Source organism: Syngnathus floridae, chromosome 1 (assembly GCF_059516105.1).
Source record: "Syngnathus floridae isolate MCC-2025c chromosome 1, RoL_Sflo_1.0, whole genome shotgun sequence".
In the NCBI taxonomy this organism is placed as follows: Eukaryota; Metazoa; Chordata; class Actinopteri; order Syngnathiformes; family Syngnathidae; genus Syngnathus; species Syngnathus floridae.
The window spans coordinates 3,402,389-3,422,572 of record NC_142413.1 but is presented as its reverse complement, the minus strand read 5'-3'; the positions used below and the strand labels follow the sequence as shown (position 1 = coordinate 3,422,572).

The window sequence follows — 20,184 nt, the reverse complement described above, 5'->3', positions numbered from 1 at the left end:
CTGGGCAAGATGAGGAGAAAATATTTGTCACCCGTCATGGTCACTTTAATGACCGGCTCATTGTCTTTCCGACGCGTGACCTTTTCTGGCTGGCTACGTTTTCTCCCACCATCAGACAAACATTTATTTATTTATTTATTTATTTATTTATTTATTTATTTATTTATTTATGTGTTCCTTCAGTCATTCATTCATTCACTCATCCATCCGTGCATTGACTGTTTAATTAGTTTTATTATTAGAAAATTAGTATTTACTATTATTCATTCATTTATTTGGTACTTATTCATTCATTAATCAATTATTAATTGCATTAATTATTTATTAATTTGATTATATTATTAGTATTTACTTATTCATCCATTCATCCATTTTATTCATTCATTTATTCATTCATCCATCCTATTTATTTATTGGTATTTATTCATTTATTTATTTATTTATTTATATTTTTATATGTTTGAAGTTCACCCACTGGCTTTTATTCCCCCATCACTGCTTTTTCTGAACATTCGAAAAAGCTTATCGACTTTCTAGTATTGGACTCGTTTGAACTTAGGAAATGAAGACAAGTGTGCCGTCTGGTAACAGGCGACAACATGGCAATTGTCCTTGTGATGTTTCGGCCACCTAACACTTGAAATCCTGAAATCTCTTGTTCCAAAAAACAAAAAGCCACATAAATGAACAAAAAAGGCGCTCCAGCGAAAGATGCTGCCACTTTGATGGAGGTAGAGACCTTCCTTATCTCTGGTTGCACAACAACGTTTGGACAATATTTACAGAGTGCTCACAGATTTAAAGCGGGAGACTCCCGGGGGACCATTGTGCCGCCGCGCGCCTTCGATTAAAGCAGCTCGACACGGATGATAAAACCGGGAAAGGAACGACGTCGCCGAGGTATAAACCTTTTTATCTGTATGCCCAAGGTCACCATGATGCTGATCCAAGTTGCTTTAAGATGACTAAACATCAACAGAGTCAAATATTCCAGCCCACCGCCACCAAAACCGTCCACCATTGTGCTATTGGATACTCATCATTCACTGCCATGGATGTTTATATCCGTCATCTGGAATCCAACCGTTCACTCCCACTGACAAATATGGCCGTTTTTCAACAGCTAGTCAGTGAAATTCTGATTTGTAAACCGTGGTAATAACAGACTCTGATGAATTGATTAAAAATAAAAAATAAAAACATAAAATACAGTAGAATCAAACCTCTTATGGTCAAAGAAGAGAATCTACATTTTTTTTGGCTAGGTTTGGTGCTTATATTGGCACAATGTTCTTTGGGTCTTGAAAGATCAGTTAAAATACTGGCAATAATAATAATATTAATAATAATAATAATAAGAAGAAGAACAATAATAATAATGATGATAATAATATAATATTGAATAATATAATCATCCATCCATTTTCTGTAGTAATAATAATAAGAAGAACAATAATAATAATGATGATAATAATATATTAAATAATATAATCATCCATCCATCCATTTTCTGTAGTAATAATAATAATGCATTGCATTCATATAGCGTTTTTCTTTAGCATACTCAAAGCGTTTGCAATGGATGCATTATTCATACGCTTACACATTTACACTCTGGTGTTGGTAAACGACACAACATGGCCACCGCTGCCCTGGGGCAGGCTGACAGAAGCGTGGCAGCCCATGCGTGGCTCCGGCCCTTATGGAAAATGTGAATCTGCTTTGAAATCAGTTGGCAGTGAAGGAGTCGAACGCCACTTCTTAGCAAAGACGCTACAACAAGCACTTAACAGTTTGGAACGCTTCCTTGGGCTCGGGGGAGTCTGCGCTTGATTTTCCTTTGAATTGACGATTAATGAATACAGGCGCCATCTCATATCGCCGCGCAAGCCATAATTAAACTCATTAGAATGAGAATGAAGACTTTTGTTCTCAGCCAGTCATCGGAGCGACCCGAGCATCGGCAACAGGTGTTGTCGGCGACACGGCTCCTCTTCGCGAACATTTGAATCCCACTCGTGCACAGATTGACTCGTCTGTCTGAAGTCATCGTTCAAAGTGCTACTCATCTCAAAAAGAAGCAGACGGGACTAGAACGAGATCATAAACACCCTCGTTTACATTCTGATTCATGTCGGCCATTTAGGGGCGTTTCCACGGTACCGTCGTAGCAAAACTACAAAATGGTGTCGCTTTTGATCTGCGAGCATAAAGACTCGTCAACAGGGAAAATCGGTTGGCTCGTCAATGTTGCATCTCATCATTGTTCTCCTCCTCGGACACAACTGGAGGAACCGGAGATGCCTAAAGCTTTTTTCCAGCTTCAGGTGAAGCCGTTTAAACGATGAGATGATTGCAGTTCTAAAGAGCACGTGCGTTTTTGACGCGGTGGCTACCACTGACGAGTCAATTAACACGTTTTACTGGGCTGGCCGTGAATGAGTTAATTGTCCTTAAAGGCGGTATGTCAGGGACGGATGGACGGACGAAAGCAAAGCAATTCCCTTCCCGGTTGAATCATCCGCTGCCTACTTTCAAAGCAAGCCAATTTGTTTTTCTTTTATTCTCACTGCCCACGCGGTTCGTCGTCATCTCTCAACGCTGCAGCAGTCGTTCCGAGTAAGCGCACGAGTCGTCCTTCGAGGTGCCTGAGAGTGAAGCGAGCCTGACCCGTGTTGCGGGATACTGCGTCACTCCGCAATGAGGCCGACCTCCTTCTTTGTGACTAATCACATTTATTATCTACTGCAAGGTCATCACCTTCTGCTTCACCCCGCCCCTCCCCTACCGCTTTGCTGCTCAACATCCTCTGATGATAAATTACCATTCAGAGATGTTCCGGCTTCTGCACTGGGAGACAAGAGAGTGTCGAAGTTTTGTCTTGGCTTCACCGCTCGGGTTGCTGCCCTCACCACCCGACCCCAGAAACAAAATGGATGGCCAACAATTTGTTCATTTTTTCGAACTTCTGAACAATATGATGACGATATAAGACACTTAAAATCCGCACACATCACAACAGAAACATTCGCCTATTTAGTCAGAGCCCGTTTCCTCCCCGCCGTTGTCACAGATGATTTCCGAGCGTTAAATCCCTTTTTTTTCCCCCCGCGGACTTCGCCCCGTCGAACAAGCGCTTTGCGCCGTTGATTCCGACGACAGCGCAAATAAACGCATCTATCTTGTGTCAAGTTATTTATCAAGGGAGCGTTTACATCAACGTGACATTTAAGTGACAGAGCTGAACTTCAAAATGGCGTCTTTAAACGGAAACGCAATACAAGTTGTATTATTCGAAATTCTCGGGGTCCGATGTGACGAAAGCGCACATTTTTTTTTTTTTTTTTTTACAAACAGGCCATGGCTGAAATGCCACTTCACACCCCTCATTTTTTTTCGGGGTTGCAGTCTTATCAAAACAAAGCTTCACGCAGTGCCGAATGTAATTGCACCCCGCAGTGAGGGCGAGCAAACAAGCGGCTTGATGTTTGAAAAGGCTGACGTTTGTTGCCCCTCTCTTTCCCTCCGACTTGCCGACATGTCAATAAGAGCGGCTTTAATAAGCTTTACATCGGGTTAGATTGACTGACAGAAATCTGAAGCCACAATACGCTCTTCCTCACACTGGGCAGCTGAACCACACGAGTATAAACAAAAGATCCACCACAACAAAAAAAATTCCAAGCATGCCTTAATGCCTCCTCTAAAACCACACGCACACAAATAATTGCGTTAATGACTTGCTTGCAGTAATTTCAATGCAATATGCTCGCTTACAGCTTGAGGAAATATATCCCAATTATGGCAAAACGCGGTAACATCCGTTAGCGCCACAATAAGCCAGCCAGATTCTCCAAACCTGAAACCCATCTGGTGTTTTTGTGAAGATTTAATCAGCGGGGACGCCAGGTGGAGGATGAGCTCGACTCAACCCGACACCTAGTCTTGATATACGCCTACGTAACGTGGAAATTTGAGGAAAGGGGACAAAATATGCATGTCAATATGGGAAAAAAATCATTTAAAGAATCATTCATTTAATAAACACACTCAGGGCATTAGGCGCTTTAGAACCAATTTGGCAGGCAGGACTTGGTGTTGGTTGCCCTTAGTCAATACGGCGTTCCACTGGGTTCCGTTTCGGGGCCCCTGCTGGGTTTTTTTGTATTTACTGCCCCTGGATTCCATCTTTCCTTTTCCTGTGAAGCAAATGATACGTTTGGGAGGTAGTAGGGTGTCTAAAAATAAGAACGGTGTCACGTCTCAAGTAACGCTACTAGAGTGACTGACGACTAAGCGAAGACGCCGAAGGCCTCGAGTTTTTTCTGTTGCCAGTCCCTCTCTTTGGAGTGACTTTCTGTGAAACAATAGGCAAGCCCCACCCCCTCTGCTAATCTTTATTATTTGGCTTTCGACGTGATACCCTGCATTGTTTTTGCGTTTATTGTGTCTAATTTTTTCTTAATTTAATTTAATTAAGTCATTAATTTGTTATTTCAACTGTCTCTGCTTTTGACTATGTATAGTACTTTCTGTGTTTCTTTCACATTTGTATAAGGACAGTTGAGGTGACTTGGGGAAAAAAATCTCCGCTTTCACCAGCGGGAATCTATTTATGCATGAAAATGATTTACCTTAAAACATATTCTTGTGATTGCTCGTGGTTCTTCTTTTACCTTGAAACCAAATGCTTTCATTCCTTGAATGAATGAATGAATGCGTGCAGACGCAAGCGAAGGTTTTTCACAAAGTGAGTGAGCCCTTTGCTGGCCAGTGCCGAATAGCACAACACAATCTTTACCTTGACGTGTTTGGTGGCTTCACATGGAGCCTCTTAAGCATTCATTCAATTTTGAGATTCAATCAAATGGAATCATCAATGGAACCAAATCAATGTTGGGTTCATATTTGCTATTTGGCTGTCCTACCTTGACCCCCCTCACTCTGAACTCGGCCAGAGCTCGGCTCATCTTGGAGGCGGCGGTGGACAGGTCCTTGCCGCTGGCGATGACTTTGACCAGAAGGGAGTCGTAGTGCGGCGAGATGACAGCGCCCTGAAAGGCCGAGGCGCTGTCCAGACGGATGCCCATGCCTTCGCCGCTTCGGAATACCTGCAAACCGGAAAAAACAATGACAAACTGAATTTGCAATACAGACAATTACTTAAAATATGGTTTGGCATCATGACATAAAAAAAAAAAATTGTCACATAAAAAAAAAAGCGATTGGGCCGCGGGAAGCAACGCCTTGAGCAACACTGAGGACTTTAGTTTTGCACATTTTCCTGCATTTTGGAAACATGCACGCACAATTTGTCAGGAAGATTTAGTGTTTTCATTAGCGTACTACCGGTGCTCGGCGAATGAATGCCAGCAGTGTTGCTTTTTTCCGCGCATAAAGTGTCAGTTACGCTCTCGTTCATCATGATTGCGTTTATTTGATGTCCTCAAATTCCCACTTCCAAGTATTGAAGATTAATTTGACTGAAAAAAAATAAAAAAAATGCAAGACTTGATCTTTTTTTAATGGAATGACGGGAAGACAGTGCATCACGTTCGCTAAGTGCCGAATGAACCTGCACTGTGAGCGAGAGGCGGCAGAGGTGAGAGAGGAGGGGGGGGTGGAAAAGGGTGGAGCACTCCAAAACACTTGGCAGGAGAGCAGAGCAGGCGAGGGAGGAAATGTGAGGAGGGGAAGCGAGGGCCGGGGCCAACTCGGCAACATATGGAGCCCCTGGAGGGCTGCAAGGGAGAGATGAGTCGCAATTGTAATTATAACAATGTTGTGCCACTCTGGTGAGTTGCCAGCCCACGTCAGCAGCTGCACAGGACCGCAAACATTTTACCACCATGAAACATTTCCACTTCGCTTTGATCCAAAAGATGGCTAACGCAAGCTTATTAGTTATTAATTCAATTCAACAATGCTTGTGAGAGCGGCTGAACAATTTTGGAAAAATGAACTAATTGTGTCTTTTCTTTCCTGAATATAGCGAATAAGCGATTATTTATTTTCAAGGTCTTCTTCCCTTGTATATTTTTTTTAACAAACTCTGCCGCAATAATATCTATTACAATCAAAAATTCGACTTATCATTTTTAACACACAAGTGGATTTTTTTTTTTTTTACGTTACGCAAATATTTTACTACCATAAAATTTTTTTACTTATCGTGTGTTAATATTTTAAAGGCTTTAGAAAGCTGAAACATTTTAATGCCAATGTTTTCTTTTTAGACTCATGGATTCAATCCCATTATTTCTGGGGGGGACTGCAACACAACACTGCCGCCGGAATCTCGTTTCAGTTTACATCCAAGGAGGGCCGAGGAGTGAGTATCAGGGTTATTTTCGGAAACCCCCTCCGGCAAGTGCACACTTGATGTGCACACTTTTATCCATAACAATTTGCAATGATGAAAGAGGAGAGGCCAGAGATCGGCGGCTGCGACTCAAAGGCACTGCGATAAAAAAAAAAAAAAAAAAAAGGACCCAGGTGGTAACGTCCCATTTGGAAGTCCAACAGTGATTATTTGTCCATTTGTGTTTGTAGACGGGTTTCGAACAGCAGGTGTCAAGCAACCGTTGTTGCAATGCGGCTAAAACAAAAACAAGAAAAAAAGAAAAAAAAATTCCGCCTGGGACCTGAAAATGGAGCGAACGCATCTTAACACATTTTATCCGTAAAAGCCCAGAGCCTCCCTAAAGACGACAAACCGACAAATCAAAATGGCAGGAGCATCGCGGCCGAGTGAAAAGAGCCGAATAAACGGCGCTGCGGCGGAATGCATCCATGCATTTTTAAATACGCGGCGGCGATGTGCGTGCGTGCGTGCGCACGCGAGCCGTTTTCGCATCGCGTGGCTTGAAATTGAATTGCAAGCCTGCGAATCTTGTCCTGTCAGGACATTAAATCAAAAGACGCTGCAAGACAGATGTTTGCTGTTTCACTTTACTACGCACATACTTATTGTATATGGTTGCTGTAATCAAAGTTGAAGCCACCGCCGCCGCCGCCGTCTTCCTCTGCGGATGCGCAACGCCCTCCGTGGCCTCTAACGGCCGCTCGAAAAAGCGTGGCCGATGCAAATAATTTCAAAACAAAAGCTAGACGTTGTCACGCGCAAAGAATATTTACGTTTGTCGGCATATATGCTAATGAGGGTTGGTTTTTATATTTACACGACATGACGCATTTTTCAGGTTTTTCAAAATACCAATATTTTTTTTAGTTCACAATCAAACCAAACATAAAACAAAGAGAATTTCATGTTGGGTATTTAAAACTACAAAGCCTAATGCTAACAAAAAAACGCCAAAAGCCATGAACAGGCAAACAAACCGCATCAGCATCGTCGTATTTTAAGCCTATTTTAACGCAGTAACTAAACCGTAAGCAGACCTCACAATACTCTGAGGCATATATTCTTTATCCTCTTGGAAAATGAGCCTCTCTTTTTACTGTTTATTCCCTGGGCTCTATCATACTGCCCCCAGGTGGCCAAGGTGAGCACACCAGAAGGAGCTGCCCAATGTCCACTAAAATAAAGCAAAAAATAATAATTAAAAAAAATCCAATTACCTGTTATTTCCATTCTATTTAATTTTTTATCATAGGCAGCTATTTTCCTGTTCTTTACATTCTATTTATTTATTTTTTATTAAAGGGAGCCATTTTCTTCGCAAAAAATAGCAAAAATAATTTTTATCTGTTCTTTCAATTCTACTTAATAGGGAGTCTTTTTCCTCACAAAAATATTGTATTTTTTGTACCTGTTCTTTACGTTCTATTTAATTGTTTGTGGGTTTTTTTATGATAGAGACCCATTTTCTTTGTAAAAAAAAATATTTGAGACAGATTAATGGCACCACTCTATATACGTTTTTGCCTTGGGGCACAGAGACGCAGCAGATGAGTGCTGGCACAGCAGTCGCCCACAGATAAGATGGTGCTCCTTGATCACACACAAAAAGCCGGAGCACAATGTTAAGAAGAATTGAAGTCAAGGCAACAGTGCAGCAAGGGTAAATCCACAGACGAATTTGCAATGTCACATCTCTCCACAAACGGCTGAAACGGTCTCAGCGTGTTAAGAGTGCAACCTAAAAGGTTTTCCAAAAACACCTTGGAATGATTTTGAGTTCCAAATGAAGTTTGAGAGACTCAATGTTTTAATGGCATTTGCTGGTGCGATGCCCAGACGAAAAAAAAAATTGCACGGCAAATGTGAATTTTGTCACAGTGCGCCGCAAAGGATCCCCGAGATAAATATCTCTGCGCGCAAGCTGAATTATACATGAAGAGATGATTGCCTGGCAGCCAAAACAAGATTTTCAAATGTTATTGTGCATTCTTGTTTTCGAGCAATGAAAATGGCTGGACCTTGTTTCTTTGTGAACCTCCCATTTTAGGTTTCAGCATTTCACAGATTGCTTGTTCTTGGAGGAAGGGAAAACGTCGTGACACGCTCACTTTACCGGTTTCCATTAAATTTCCAATTCAATTTAAACAACTCTTTTACCTGCGAGTGCAAACAAATAATGCCTACGGGGATCGTGTGGCGGGTGACGCTGGCGCGCCATTTTCAATTCATCGAGAAGTAATAACAGCTGAGCGTGACTATAAGGCAGCGGCTTGAAATAGTCCTTCCAAATTGGCCCATCACGAGCAGTACTTTGCTATTGTGTCATTTCTTCTTTCCTATGCACACAGAAAAGTAGCACAGTCAATATTGTGACTATTAGAATAGGCTGACGTGCAAGGAAAAGAGTGGATGGAAAATCCTGAATTGAAAGCGTATTTAAATGCAACGTCGTATAATCAACCCCATTTATCATGCGGAACGTGGTGCAGACCCACCTGCCATATGTGGAAATCTGCGGTGTAGTCAGACCATACTTTTTAACACAATACGAGAGAGAGCGAGAGAGAGAGAGAGAGAGAGAGAGAGAGAGAGAGAGAGAGAGAGAAAGAGAGAGAGGGCACAAGATAGAGATAGAGAGAGATAGAGAGAGATAGAGATCGATAGGGATAGATAGGGATAGACAGAGATAGATAGAGATAGAGATAGAGAGGTAGAGATAGTGATAGATAGTGATAGATAGCGATAGATAGCGATAGATAGCGATATAGATAGCGATATAGATAGCGATATAGATAGCGATATAGATAGATATAGAGATAGATATAGATAGCGATAGAGATAGAGAGATAGAGATAGAGAGATAGAGATAGAGAGATAGAGGTAGACAGAGATAGACAGAGATAGACAGAGATAGAGATAGAGATAGATAGAGATAGAGATAGATAGATAGATAGAGAGAGATAGAGAGAGATAGAGAGAGATAGAGAGAGATAGAGAGAGATAGAGAGAGATAGAGAGATAGATAGAGATAGAGATAGACAGATAGAGATAGATAGATAGAGATAGATAGATAGATAGATAGAGATAGAGATAGAGATAGATAGAGATAGATAGAAATAGATAGAGATAGATAGAGATAGAGATAGATAGAGATAGATAGAGATAGATAGAGATAGATAGAGATAGAGATAGATAGAGATAGATAGAGATAGATAGAGATAGATAGAGATAGATAGAGATAGATAGAGAGAGATAGACAGATAGACAGACAGACAGACAGACAAATGGCTCCTCTGTTTGTTATTAGCATCTCGTCTTCCAGTCGGCTAATTTACGGAGGATTTGCAACTTCCGCATCTGCTGCCCTCGCCGGACGACAACACGCTGCGAAGCAACGAAATGCCCGTCAAATGTGGTCTGGATCGTTCTGAGTGGGTCAGTGAGTATACGGAAGTGGCGGATGAGAATAGGAGTTAGCTTGGCCAGATTGAGGCCATTCTGACCACCACTAATGTTAAAATATTCAGACCATACAGGGTGAGTGGCGCCCTACGATCAATCGAATTCAAATCAAATTCCATCACATACAAGAACAAATGCGTCGGTCAACCACTGGTTCTCAGGAAATTGTCAAAGGAAGCACACTTGGGGGTCAACCTAGTGCTCCTCGGCCGTCGGCTCCCACTCAGCAACTTGAGTATCGATCCGCATTGACATGGACCGAACCGGCCGAGCGATTCTTGCGCAGGCCTTTAAGCGGACCCATTGTGGAGCCCGGGAATTGATCATGGCGCCGTGAGGCCTTAATAGGATTTTCTTCCCAGGCTTTCCACTCGTGAGCAGCCAGTTGCCCCCCTGTACTTTAATTAAAAGTCATTCGGCCGACGTTGTGCTCGCTAACGATCAACTTACTCGAAACGTTAAACGGTTAACGAGCGGGCCTATTGATTGGATTCAATATTGCTATTGAGTGACTAATACTGACTTCATTCACTTCTTGCTAATAGGACATTGAAAACTGGTGACCACGTGAAATCTTGTCTGGCTAAAGTTTCACGAGTCTGCCGCTTGCACCCGAAATCAAATTGGAATCATTTCGCCGGCCATCGACGTTCGCCCACTTCCACCTTCATTTCCTGTCTGTATAGCGACAATGATTTGTTTTCGTTATTGATCTCAGCGTCAGCCTTTATGGCTCCCCAGAGCGTCTATGGAATCATTTCTCCTTTCACTCTTTCTTCCTTTCCACCTCTTCAGCCCACTCATTTGTTCTTCCGCTTCTTCTTTTGGTGCCTTTTCAAGAGGACGTCGTCGTCTGGCTCTGTCAGCGAGCGGGGCAATTACGGGCCGGGGCTACAAAATGCCTTTCCGTGAGCATGCGCTAACTGCTTTGACACAAACAAAACACTCAGTCCTGGAGTTGCCGCTCATCAAAAGGTTCATTTTTGATGCACGTCCAAATTGGCTTCTCCTTTCAGTGTGTGTGTGTGTGTGTTCCAGACGGAGGTATAATGACCTTAATGAGCAAGCGGCAGAGAAGCCGCTCTGCTTTCCTCGCTGTCTGAATGTTCTATCAATTAAGGCCCATTCTGCTTTGCCTCCTCACAAGGCTCTCTCATCCCTCCTCACCTTCTCCTCCGTCGCCTTTTCACCAGCCACCCCGACCGCTCTCCCCCTTCCCCGCCCTTTCATCACGCCTAATTTCAAACTCGCGTATCGTCGTCACTTTCCGCCTCGTCGCAATTGTTGCAGGAAAAAAAGGGGGGGAATGTTCGTAATTGCCTCGCTGCGAGAAAGGTTGGCATAAAATGTTCATGTTTTGCACATTAATGCGGCGAAATACAAAAGGCCTGACTCCCATCTGCACAGGCACTTTTACAAAAGCTCATCTGTTACATAACTCGTACATTTGCTTCAACAGAACGCATCAACAAAACGCAATCATTGTACGAAAACTTTGCTCTAGATTTCCAGATATAGCTTCCCGTACATATTAATTTGAATTAAATGGTTTTAAAAATGAGCGGCCTAAATTTAAGTGGTCAAGCGGCGAGGTCACTTCATTAGGTACACCTCGATAATCTCACTCATGAAACGATTTGAAACATTGGTGTAAGAATGTATATTTGACATAACAGGGAAGACAAAACGCTCACAATTCTCCCAACCTCAACCCATAAAAAAAAAAAAAAAAGTGCCATCAACGTGGCGTGTCTTAGAGCGCTGATGCAATGTGATTCATGTGCGCACAGTGCTCATTAATAATGAATGGTGAACTTTTAAAAAGGGGACACATGAGGTAACTGTTCAAACTTTGGCTCATAATAAAAATAACATTTCATGCTCAGGGCAATAAAAAAAAAATGGAGCATTATCAATTGATACAATATATCTAATGTATAAGAAAACTTTTTTTTTTCTTCATTTTTACACATTAGATGCATTAGAAGCTTCACCGACTTCAGCCAGTCGATCCAACATGGCCGACTGCCACTAATCCATTTCCTCTGCAGCTCTTTGGATACATTTCCCCGTCATTATAGCTTCTCTCCCCCACTCTAGAGCTTCTCTCCGTGATGGCCAGACAAGGACTCGCAAGCCAACGCTGGCCGGCTGCCCGACATGAATACTAAAGCTGAAATGGAATCTGGCCCTACAATAAATTGTCCGATGCACTCTGAGGTTGCTTCATTAACTCTACCGGCACCATCTGATGTGATCTAAAACAATAAAGAGCAGTCATTTCCCGCATTAAAAAAAAAAAAAAAAAAATGTGTGTGTTGATTTCACGTAATTTTTATGCTCTATTGGGAAGAAATTATTCCGATCGCATGTGAAAAAGAAAAGAAGCAAACGTGATCAAGAGAACGGGTTTGAACAGTGCGACCATTCAAGAAAATAAAAGGCCATCAAAGGACAGATTAAGAGGTGCAAGCTAATTCCAGGCGCAAGCTAACCGTAGCGTCTCGGAAACGACAAGCCGTTGTGAGCTGTTTGCGTATTCATCCAACGTCTTCTTATCTTGGCTATCCTCCGGCACCTCTGATAGGACGTTATCCCTCGTAATCCTCTTTCATCGGCACGCAACGTCTCACAGTCGCCACCTTTGCTGGCCTCGCTTTGACATCTCCATCAGCAAGCAACCTTCTCCCGTGAACGCAAAAGAACCCCCCCCCCCAAATGTGGTTCGGCTTCGAGCGGCACAGCTGCTTAACGGACTCGCTCACTGACACACACCGCACTGAAATTAATTTCCAATCTAGCCCAATTTTACCGGTGACCCCTCCTGCTTGTGAATTAACGAGTCGCATTCCTCATCAGCCAGACTAATGAATTAGCCGCTGATGCATTTCTGAAGCTGGAAGTGAATGTTGTGACGGAACGTGAGTTTTTTTTTTTTTTTTTTTGTGGCTGCATAAGCGGGATTCTGTTTTAATGAGAAATGTAAAATAGTCGGCGAAGGTTCCCCCACGTCCTTCTCGTATTTTTAAAAGCACTTTGATCGTTATTCCTCTGCCTTGATCTACTTAAACTTTGTGTCCTATATTGAACAATAATGGGCAGGAATCGTAACTTTTATGAGCGCAAACCGGAAAGAGGAAACAAGTGCGTCAACAAAAACTGTTTTCAATGCGCTTCGACTATTTTCCAGCTTCAATGGAATTGGGCTCGCTCCATTTGGCATGTCGAGCCAGGCCGGCTTGTGAGTGTCAGGATCGGTGCTATTAAACTTGACAATCATTGACGCTTTGAAATCAGACCCTCATTAGTTTGCCCTCCCTGCTCGCCATCTATTATTTATTTCCCTCCGCAGCCCTCGTGTGTCTTCCTGCATCCTCTCACAATGATTACAAGCTCTTGTTGGGCCGCTTTGAAATTTCAAAAAGAATTGTCTTTATTTATTTTTTTTGGGCACCAGAGTGTTTTTTGTGCTCGACGCCGGTGGACGCCGGGCTTTTTCTCGAGGTCAAACGAGTGCAAACAAGCAGACGCCGATGTTCCTCCTTGGCATATTTTTCCATACTGATTAATAGCGGTTGTCGGTCACAATATGATTGTAGTGTTGTCTGTTTTTCTAATGTAAGGATATTAAGTCGAAGCCCGCATTTACACCCGGGAGGCGGAGGAATTTCAAGTGAACGAGCCCAGCCACCCCGAGGCTAAGACTGTTTAAAACATATTAGTGCTATTATCCGGGGCAGTAGCATAAATAGAGCCCGGATCTTGTTTTCAAAATGTCTAGCAGCCCCCGTCCCGCCAGGGCTGCTTGTTGACTGGGGAATTAGCCTGACATTGGGATAAACTCACGCTTCCTCCCCCAAAAGCTGCAGATCATCCTCATTAGCGCGCTCTCAGCATTTCGCTCTCTCATCTCTGCTAGATGCCAACGAGTGAAGCTGGTGTCACTTTTCTGGCGTGCCTTTCCTCAGTGCCTCCTGCCATCTCTCATCAAGCAGTCAACGTTAGTTTATCTCAATCATCACTTCTCGCTTATGCAGCTTTGTTAGCGTGTTAAAAAATAGGGAGGTTATTTTTAAATAATGTTTGAATTTTGTAGAGACATTATTGGTTATGACAAAAGCATTGTCTCGTGTCAAGCGAAAAATACATTTTATTAATTCTGCTGGGGAAACGCAAGAGGAATGCTAGGCGCTAAGCTAAGTTGCTCAGCGGGCTAGCTTGGCCTCTCCTCCAAGTCTTAGTTATAAAGTAAATTTTTGAGTTATGACTAAATTAGATGGAGACACTGCATGTGAAACAAGGCGGAAAAGTCGTGCTAACCGCTAAGCTAACATGATCATGACTTACATCATGATCGTAAGTGAAATGGCAAAATTATTTGACAGTTTAACGTCTTTCCGCGTGTAATGTTCATGTTTCCTCTTGTTTTATTAACTAGCACAGAGAATGTTGGTGTTAGCCTAACTAGCATTTTTGACATTTCCTTCATTTCACATTGAATAATTCATGAGGCTTAATGAGAAAACCATGCATATTCAGGAGCTCTTCGAAGGTGCACAACTTGCTGCTGATCCAGATTTAGCTTGTTTAGCCTCGTTGGACGTCTTCCAAACCGCAGCACATCTTTGGACTCCTTAGTGTGATTCACGGACGACATGTCTTTCGCCCCCCCCAAAAAAAAAGCCTCCTCCCTCAAAGATGTTCCTCCGGGAAATCTTCCCTCTTCTCATCAACTAGTCAAAGTGATTGACAACGGCGGCGTTTTCTTTGTTGACGCCGGGAAGTTGCACGATAAGCTAATTTTAAGAAGACGGGCTCATCTGTCAGAGAGGCCATGTGCATCTTTCAAGCCTTCCCGACGCGCCAGTCAAGCGGACCATCGGGGACGTGTTGCTAATTAACACCATCAACAACTGCCGCTGACCGGCGGGACTGCTCCGAACCACCGGTGGCACCGTAGTAAATAGAAGGCTTAACAAATGCCAACGCGTGGCTCGACACATGGCTGCAGAGACAGCGCTGACACGACCAAACTTGCAAATGCTTGACTGGGCAAAGACACGCGCACACACAGACGGGCTTTGAGTGTCACGGCATCGGCTCGCCACGTCTGGGGAAGCGGGATGATTAATCGAACTCTGCGCAGATGGCCGCCGCGCCAGGGAGAGAATTGGAGCTCTCCCACTCACACATCCCTTTATTGCCTTTGCTCCCTGGTGGGTCGGCCGGCGCCCCCCGCCGACGCCACTCCATCGAGGAATTATGCTCACAGAGCGATATTCTCAACGTGGATGCCCGCTGGTTGCTACTAGCGTCAGCAGTGGCGCGCTAGGTTGCAGACTGTCAAACTTTGATTGGTGAAATTCGGACTTGCCGTCACAAAGCCAATGAGCCAGCCCAGTCGTATCAATTTGTGGACGAGAAAGTGGAACAAAATTAAGATTTTAAATAATGTTCAAATATTTTGTGCATCCGTCCAATAAAAGACAATTTGATACGCTTCACGTGAAAGTGGAACTACTCGCTTCGGTTCAATTCGATGCGCTCGCAGCTTGTAAATCGACACCGATTTTCCGATTCAAATCGGGGTTTTTTTTTCGCTACACTCTTTGAAGCCATCCGATCCTGGTGCCTTACTTCAAATCCAAAAAGATTCCGGAGGTCTTCGAGAGCCACCCACGCAACTTCACACTTTTCTAACAAGGACGAGCTCGCTTCTTTCTCTCTTTAGCACCTCCGAAGCGGCGGCTTCTAATCCTGAGCTGATAGGTGTTAAATCTGAGTCACGCTCGCGCGCATGGCGTCTGTTTGGCTCTGACACGAACAAAAGGCAAAGGTGGAGATTATTAAAAAAAAAAAAAAAAAAAACACTCAATGGAGAAATCATATAGGCACGCCGAGGCTTTGGTCTCATCTTGATACGATGAAAAGAAAAGAAAAAAAAATCCGATTAAGTTGTGCTGATATGCTTAATTTGTTCACTGCTGTTTTCCCAATGGAGCATTTATCGCAAATGAATTATGACAGCACTCTGTGGCTCTTGTCTGTTTGATGCCAAGCAATATTGCTCATTTTCAAACAAGGTGGAATATCTGACAAATATCAGACAACAAAGAATAAACCAGCAGCCATGTGCGGGTATCCAGTTCAAGGTTTGCATTCCGCGATTACGAGACTTATTCAGCGACAGAAAAAAAAAAAAACAGGTGGCCTTCTGTTTATCTTCCTTCCGCTGACTAAACGGATGAATTCATTGAAAAGCGTTTTGGAATACCGAGAGACGAGTGTACTAAATGGAGCTCAGATGTCGAGCTTATTAGCAGGACGGATGTGTTTTGCGTGGCGGGCAGCTGTTAAACAACATGATTACCGCGACGGTGTTACGAGACAACGAGAGGCTGTCGGCGCGGCGACCCCCCGCCAGCCGGCGTTGACCACGTTAGGCGCCCACGTGGCCGAGCTGCCAGACTATTATTAGATATTGAATCTTGCTTATCAACGCACCACTGCACAGTGGGGGGGGGGGAGAGTTCTTTTCTCCCATCTCAGCCCTCGCCCTAAATACTCCATTAGGGTGCTCGCGGAGACAACAACATCTTTCCGGAATCCTCTGCAGCATTTTTTTCCCATCATAGCATCCGTATCACCTCTCTCGTATGTCAAAACTGTCAGGGAAGGGGCACCTGGCGGCGGCGTGTGTGATGAGGGATGGATACTTAGCCAGCTGCCAGCCCACGGCCAAGATATGAGACATTCGGGGAAAGTAGAATCGGAGCCGATGGAAATAGGAAACGTGTCCACGTGACACCTGATTAATTAGCTTGCGATTTTAAGGGACTCGATTTAATTGTGGTTTTCTTAACTGTGAGATTCATTTTTTTTACCCAATCAGATTTCAGCAACTGTGTGTTGCCATGTTAAGCTAATTTCCCTTCACACTCAGTAGGGCTTAAACTATCGGTGTCAAACTCAAGGCCCCCCCGAATCATTTTAAGTGGCCCGCAAAAGACAAATTTGGCATCGATTTCATCTACATTGTCCTCACAATCGGTTTCGTCTGATTGGATGGCGAAAGTGTTCCACGAGCAAAATCCGACCCATGAAACATTTAAAAATGACCATTCAGTGTGTGTTTGAGTTTTTCACCAAAACTATCACAAATATGCATTAATTCCACATTTGCCGCAACCAAAAGCAGTCAAAATTGAAGTGTACTTTCCACGCCAAGAAACATTTCCATGGAAATGAATACATTAAAAAAAATCATGACAATCAAACACGATAATTGTAACTCAAGCAAAGCATGCCGGGAAACAAACATCTCCCATTTCGATCTCCTAAAACCAAATTGTTTCTCAAAGGTGCCATTTGAGAAGTCGTTGACACGCAAACATCTCATATTATTGTATCCTGTCTGTTTCGCTTCATATTTTTTCAAATACTACGCGAGAGCGGCGGTATTAAAAGACGTTGATAGCAAAAACGCAGCCCTGCCTCGAAACAGTTCTCAATGCCATCTCGCCGTTGCCGCGCGACTGCTGGCCGACGCCCGTCTGACTGCGTCGGATGAATTGAATTATTGGTGTGACATTTAAAAGGCCCGCTTTTGCCGGGGAGGGTGTGTGTGGGGTGTTAAGCGCATCGCTACCCGCGTGGGAAGGATTCAAGGCTGTGCTGCGTAAACAAAAACAGGTGTCTTCTGCAGTGTCGCATCGCATTCACGATGGAAGATAAGTGCACCTGCTACACCTTGTTAAATTCTCCCTTCCATCCTCCGAGCAATTTCAACGGCCTTGCTCTTATCGACAGAAAATATATCGCTTCACAAGCAAGAACATCAAATAATGAAGGATTCTCCAAAAATTGGCGTTAGAGCTTAATCAAAACAATAAGAAGAAAGTCAACGTATTTGCGTGTAAGACAGGAAGGCCGAAATACTCGAAGCCATCGGTTGCTATGAAGCGCGAAGGGAACATTTCCCATTGGAGGAGTAGAATGGCGGGATTGCGCTCTCCCCGTTGTGCGTCCCGCCATGTCGGCATGCCAATATTGCGCTGCCCTTTTGACCGACATAATAGAAAGCTGGCGTGATGTGACATTTCACAGGCCAAAGTGAGCGGGGGCTACACACGCTAGCACCGACTCCCCGAAGACTCTGCTTTGATTCTGTGGATGCTTTTCCCCTTTCTTCACCTTCCCCGACATCTTTTGTCAATTACCATCCTCCATCTTGTTGCCTTCCCTCCCCGAGCTAACGCCATGTAAGTATCAGCGGCAAACATTGCACAACGTTTCCACCCGCCCACTTAAAAAGTCACATTTGGTGTCATTTCATTTGAGACGACACACTCCCGCAACGGAGTCTCTCTGTCCACTCTGTCGCTAATCTCTCCCCCGCGCCTCTTGTGTCAATCCCCGTCTTCCCTGCCTTCGCTCTTCGGAGGGATTCACTGGAAGGATGGATGGGGGAGGCGTCGGGATGTCTGCGCATGCTGATAACGGCGGAATGAAACAGACAAGAGTGCTCGGCCGACATTCAAAAGGAAGGCCTCCGCAGAATGTACCGGGCCTTTCTCGCAGGTGACGAGCGGTAGAAAAAGGAGACGAAACCAGATGTTTGGTTTAACAAGATGGCAGCTGGACTAAAGATGAGCAATATAGAAGAGATGCATGAGAAGGAAAAGTGCAAAATGGAAGGCGGAGCACATGTTCACATATATAATACTGAAAAGTCGCTTTGGGGTGACAAGCCGGTAAGTCCAGGTAAAAATAGTGCAGCTTTTAACCTTCTGTAATTTGGACCATTGAAGAGGAAGAGGGCGCTGATTTGGTCTCATGGGGGGGGAAAAAAATTTGACAGCTTCTGCAGACTTGGGCAACACATTAAAAGTTCATCACGTGCGACGGCGGCTCCTCAGATCACATTCCCTAATTTGACACTGACAACTTACGCTACTGCCTTTGAACATTTTTTATCTCAAGGTTAGCCACCTTGCAGGTTTTCACATTCGTTTATTTTCAAACGCCGGCCTGCTTTGCTGAAATGTTAAGCGGTTTTATATTGCTGCAAAATATCCCGGAATGCTCTGGAATGGGGAACTAAATAAATTTAAAAATAAAAATAAATATATATATATATATATATATATATATATATATATATATATATATATATATATAGTATATATATTATTTTTTTTTTTTTGTGCCGCAGAATGGGGAATTAAATTATATAATATATATATATATATATTATTATGTATTATTTCATTATTTTTATTATGTATTTTTAGGTTTTTTTTATGTAATTTAATCGCGCACACAAAGTCTTAGTCTTTAGCAGACAATGCAAAAAGTAAAACCGACACGCATATATATATATATATATATATATATATATATATATATATATATATATATATGGTTTTTTTTGTGCCGCAGAATGGGGAATTAAATAATTATATAATATATATATATTATTATGTATTATTTCATTATTTTTATTATGTATTTTTAGTTTTCTTTTATGTAATTTAATCGCGCACACAAAGTCTTAGTCTTTAGCAAACAATGCAAAAAGTAAAACCGACACGCACTCCTCCGCCGAGCGCCGTCCAATCCGAAACAATAACAGGTGCCGTATTTATAGCGTAGTCGGGAGACGAGTGAATGATGCGAGCGCGCGCGGAAGGAAATTATTGCAAAAGAGGCGGATTGAGCCAGGATGAGGAAATGAGGACAGTGCAGACAAATGGAGACAAATCCCGAAGACAAACGAATGAAAAATGGCCGCGGAAGAAAGGAGTTTTTTATTGAAGAAACCGGAGACAAGGTGAAAATTGAGGGCCTGCGGAGAATGTGATTTCAAAGTGAATTAGGAAAGGGAGAAGGGGGGAGGAAGGAGCCCCAAAAAAAAAAAGTGACGACTAAGGAGATTTCCATAAAGGAGGAATGGAGAGAATGTGGGGTAAATATTGGATGGGGCGGGGGCGTGAAGGAAGAACCACTAAAATAAATCGCCGAGACGAGAGAAAGGCGAGGCGAGGAAAGGATGCAAAAATAGAGCTTGAAAAGGACAAATAAAGGATTGGATGCAAGACACATAAGCATGCCAGGGAAAGATGAGGATTGACTGCAACAGCGCTGGACAGCGCCCAGCTATCCAACAAATATTGTAGAAAAGTTCAACAGCGCCACTGGATGATAGATGATGAGAAACAGAAAGAAGACACATTCAACACCTGCGAGTCCAAACGGCTGGAATAAACACGATCGATGGCGGCAGGCTGCAAAATGGCAGCGTAAAGACATTGCGTGGGCCAAGAGGTAATAAGTACAGAAGAGAAAGGGCAGCTATC

The 20,184-nt window shown here is 43.2% G+C and overlaps 1 protein-coding gene across 2 annotated transcripts in view; it reads right to left on the bottom strand.

The window, feature by feature from the left end:
• The window catches only part of LOC148403419 (pyruvate carboxylase, mitochondrial-like), a 113,983-nt gene that overhangs the window by 55,285 nt on the left and 38,514 nt on the right, over nt 1-20,184 (bottom strand). For both annotated transcript variants that reach the window (XM_088395836.1, XM_088395826.1), the window contains exon 12: nt 4,929-5,111. In XM_088395836.1, coding sequence (XP_088251962.1) covers nt 4,929-5,111 — 183 coding nt within the window. The remainder of the gene's footprint in view (nt 1-4,928; nt 5,112-20,184) is intronic.